Here is a 4,669-nt window from a genome sequence, read left to right as displayed (position 1 = left end):
TATATATATATATATATATATATATATATCCCAATTGAGTTGTTAAAAGTATGCAGTATGCTAACGAGAATTATGATGAAGTCACTTGGGTATTGGCCGTGATTTTAAATCTCCTAGTAGAACAAAATGTATTCAAACATGTTTCCCGCTCATTGTTCCTTCCCAGATTTTTTTTTTTTTATCGAGTCTCCCATCAACAGTTCAACCCACACAAAAAGTCAACAAAATTTGAATAGTTACCGTTAAACTACCAACCACCACACAAATAAAACATCCTAATTCCTTTCCTCTAGAAACCAAACACAAAAGCTCCGCACTTTCCAATGCTTCATTCAAATTCAAAACACAACCTCTATCCAATCCAGTAAGCCAGAGAGGGAGAAAGCCCCAGCTCAGCATAAGTGGGTCCCAAAGCCCCATATTGTAGTAGAAGAAAAAGCTGGGTGTTGTACTTGTATGTATGAATTTGACATCTGAAAACCATACACACACACACACATAATAAAACAGGAGACACCACTATCCAGTAAAAACCAGTTTTGTTTTCCCAACATCTTTCAAATCTCTTCTTCATTGAAGATTCAACTTCCCTTCTGTAACATCATTCAAATCTCTCTCTCTATCTCTCTCTCTCTCTTAACCATTTGTATGATGATTTGCTTCAAAGAAACCAACCAAATTCCAGCAGTCTCATAATCTATCGCAAAACAAAACCAACAACTAGCATTCACAATCATTCCATTAAAGCCCAAAACTTTACCACACACTCTCTCTCTGAACTATGATGAGTGGATGCAAGCAAACCACATTAATTCCACGGCAATCCTCGTACAACTCCCTCTATGTCAATCCTCTCACTGACCAGAAACACAACCGCAGCTGCAGCGAAGGTGTCAGCTTGAACACCAAAAACCACAATTTGGAGCCAAACCCATCAATTTTAAACCACAACAAAGAGAATGCCATGCCATACAAGCAAGAACAAGCTGCCTTGGACAATGACAAAGAGAATTTGGTCGCACAAGAAAATGGGTCTTCTTTTTTGATGCCATTGAAGCAGAAGAATTTGAAGTCTTTGTCCACAGGCTGCAGGGCCTTGAAGCCGTCCTCCCTTCAGTTTTGTATGCAAATGAATGAGCCTGAGAAGGTACTCTTTGGTGGGTCCACAATCTGGGACCCACCCAGTAATGGGTCTGAGAATTCGAGCTCTTTGAAGATCTGGGACTACTCTGATTCTGAGGCTGCCCCTGCCTCTTCTTGGTCTACTCTGCCTAATAAGTGAGCTCTCTACTTAATTTGTTTGTGGTAAAATATAAACGTTTTACTTTCTTTTTTTTTTTTGGTTGTTGTTGTCAATCTAATTGTATGTGTGTGTAAATTTGGTACGGTGTGGATTTAGGTCTTTGCTGTGCAGGCCACTGCCTATGGATGTAGGAAGGTGCACTTGTGTTATAGTGAAGGAAGCATGCCCAGAAGGATTAGATGGGGGTACTCTGTATTCTCTTTATACCAATGTAAGATGTCTGGAATTTGAACTTGTTAAGCATATCTTCATTTGGAACAATCCTCATTTTGTCTTCTGTTTGAAAAACTTTTGGGTTCAGTTTGAATCAGCATATAAGCATATTAATTTCACTAATGTTGCTTGTTCAATAATGTTATTACAATGCACTGTTGCTTTCAATTTTTTTTTTCTTTCCTTCACCAAATATCTTTAATCTCAAATTATTAGAAATCTTAATTTCTGTCACTGGACTTTGGACAAGATACTTTTCTGAAGTTGGTATTGTTTTATACTTGTATTGAGTACTCACGATAATGTAATAATCGATGCATGGGGGTTATGTTATGTTCGATGTTCAGCCTAGACCATATTATAGTGGTGTGTGTTCTAGAACACTTCCTGCTGTTGATAGTCCTCTAGTTGGCTTGTCAGTCAATTCTCAGATTGTTAAAAAAGAAGCTACATTACTACATTAGACTATAATCATAACCCAACATTGTGAAACCAATTTACATAAATGAAGTGAAAATACATAGATATTTCCCAGTGGATTAGGATTAGGGGTTTCTTTTTATCATTCAAAATATTTATCTGCACCTTTTTTGACATATTAGTCATGTTACATTATTACTTTGATTCTATCATAAACTTCATGGATTTATCCATTCTTGAGTTTCTGATAAGACTTTCCAACACCCTATTCCTCTAACCTGCCCTTCTCTATTGCTGTTTGTGTGTGGATGCAATTGTTTTCTGTGATAAACTAAATTATTAAGATTGAAAAGAAGGTAAATCATGTTAAACTCCTGAGTCAATTGTTTAGGTGTGGTATATATGAACTTACAGGAAGGCAAGGGAAGGCAAGACCGGAAACTAGCTATTGCACACCATAAGCGGAGGAATGGGAAATCGGAATTAACTATTGCTCAGAATGTAAAGGGAATATTATCTCATTCAGATGACAGTTTTATTGGGAGTGTAAATGCAAACCTTATGGGTTCAAAATACCATATATGGGATCAGGTTAGAAATTGAACTCTTATGAATCATTACCTGTAAAAGTGGCAATCAGATATCTTTCCATGAATTTTACAAATAGGTTTATCAGTAATTGGTTGATGATAAGGTTTTAATTGCAGGGTAGTTGTCCCAATTCCTTGAGCAGACAGTCTAAGTCGCTTCTTGCTGTTGTATCGTAAGCCTTTTCCTCTCCTCTCTCTCTCTCTCTCTCTCTCTCTCTCTCACAGACCCACATAGACACACTCACATTCTCCTCCCTCAACTTGTAATGTTTACTTATCTTTACAGGTTTACGCCAACAATTTTGAGCTGGACAGGAAGTTACAGACGTTTGAGGGCATGTATAGCCAAGCATCAATCCATGCAGTTAAAGAATACTGCACAGGTGAGCACAAAAGTTTCCAAGATATCTAAGGTTTCCCAGATTAAGAATTGATCACATATATAGAGCAGATTTTTCTATTGACTATTATCTTGTCTGGTATTATTAAGTTCCATACTGAAATCCAGTTAATGGGTAAACTACTTAACTAAAGTGTTTCACGGTGTCTCTCTTGTAGGTACAACACATTAAGGGACTCCCAAAGGAATGGGAGGAGAAACTGGACAAAGTCCATCAGCTATGCTCAAGGGTTCCCAATTACAATACAGTAGGTCTACGAAAGGATGTAATATTACCTCAGCGCATACAATTTTGTCATGTTTTGTTTTGTGTTTCTGTCCATTGATTGATTTCTATTTTCACTCAGATTTCAAAGCGATATGAGTTAGACTTCAGAGATAGGGGAAGAGCTGGGCTTAGAATCCAAAGTTCAGTTAAGAATTTCCAGCTGACTCTAGAGGTACTACAACAAGCAATCGTGACTCAAATTTTTAATCAGATTCATCTAAAATGTCAACTTACTTACTAAGAAACCATTGTGAAACAGAACCCGGTACTAATTTAGGATGTTCGTAATATGTCTGTTTATGTTGCATATCTGTCTATGGAAACACTGTGATCAAGACTCTCAGAAGAATGCTTTGTTTATGACAATAATGGGGGGACTGAACGAGTGTTTAACTTCAAAACATGTTTGGTTTGGGATGCTAACTTTTTTTATGTCTTGCTAGGAGAACGGAAAGCAGACAATTCTGCAGCTTGGAAGGGTTGGGAAATCAAAGTATGTGATGGATTACAGGTATAATAAGCAGAAACTCTGTAGTGTCTTATAATAAAAGCAAACAAGGTGATCCATATTGAAGTACGCATATTTGAAATCTTTTGCCTAATGCGAATGAAGAGAATGGGAAAATATATGTGTTAGGCTTCTGAGTGTCATATTCTTCTGTTGCAGATATCCTTTGACAGGCTACCAAGCGTTTTGCATATGTTTGGCTTCTATTGATTCAAAGCTTTGTTGCACAGTATAGAGAAATTTTCTGCGCCGCTGCGTTTTGTAGTTGAACCTCTGAACAGAAGCTTTCGACCTTCTCTTCTTATTGGCTTTTGCACCCCATCTCACTAAACGCCATGCAGGGCAAAAGTGAAAGCCAAACAAAGAAAGATGCGAAAAAATGGTTTGATTGAGAAAAGAAAAATATATGGTGGTTTGGTTCATTAAAGCTTCCAAAAGGCAAATTAAGATTTGCAGATTTGGTACCTGTATTTTCTACATCAGATGTATGTTTTGTTTTTTGGCTGTTTAATGTCTAAAACCATTGTGTTCTTCATTCACATAATGAATTTTTCATTGGAGGTTCTAGCTTCAGGTACTTGTATCTTCATACTCACTGCAAGAGTTCAATCTTTTAGAACACTCCCAAAGAAAAACAATTGCAATAGTAAAGGCCTCACACACCAACTAAGCCCAAAATAGGGGTCTCAGTAAGAAAAAATAAACAAAAAAGGCCATGGGAGAAAGAAAAAAAAAAAGCAGGCCCAAAAACAAAAGCCTTTAGATGATGGCCTATCTCTTAGCCGTTGTATTAAAGTAATTAATTTAATCTAACGATAAAGAGATAAGAGCTCACACCATAAAATTCTACGTAAGAACACAAGTCCCTAGTGAAGAAGGGGGGCAAGAAGCAACAAACCTGCACTGACAGAAAACAACTAACCTCAACCAAGAACTTGATCAGGTAGGCTAACAGAAAACAACCTCA

General features: G+C 37.2%; 1 protein-coding gene across 2 annotated transcripts; it reads left to right on the top strand.

Moving 5' to 3' along the window:
- The first annotated feature begins 490 nt into the window (after positions 1–490).
- LOC117622273 (tubby-like protein 8) lies at positions 491–4,265 on the top strand. Of its 2 annotated transcripts, none has more exons than XM_034352881.1 (9): positions 491–1,278; positions 1,400–1,514; positions 2,351–2,527; positions 2,644–2,699; positions 2,813–2,909; positions 3,085–3,174; positions 3,274–3,366; positions 3,638–3,705; positions 3,862–4,265. In XM_034352881.1, exons 1-9 carry the CDS (start codon positions 782–784, stop codon positions 3,935–3,937), a joined length of 1,269 nt encoding a protein of 422 aa, XP_034208772.1. In that variant the 5' UTR covers positions 491–781; the 3' UTR covers positions 3,938–4,265. The 2 variants fall into 2 exon arrangements, with proteins under 2 accessions (XP_034208772.1, XP_034208771.1); XM_034352880.1 differs by having other exon boundaries at positions 3,085–3,192; positions 3,862–4,257.
- The last annotated feature ends 404 nt before the right edge of the window (positions 4,266–4,669 follow it).

This window comes from Prunus dulcis, chromosome 3 (assembly GCF_902201215.1).
Source record: "Prunus dulcis chromosome 3, ALMONDv2, whole genome shotgun sequence".
NCBI lineage: Eukaryota > Viridiplantae > Streptophyta > Magnoliopsida > Rosales > Rosaceae > Prunus > Prunus dulcis.
Note: the sequence above shows the minus strand (reverse complement) of the source record. Positions and strands in the feature narration are given on the sequence as shown.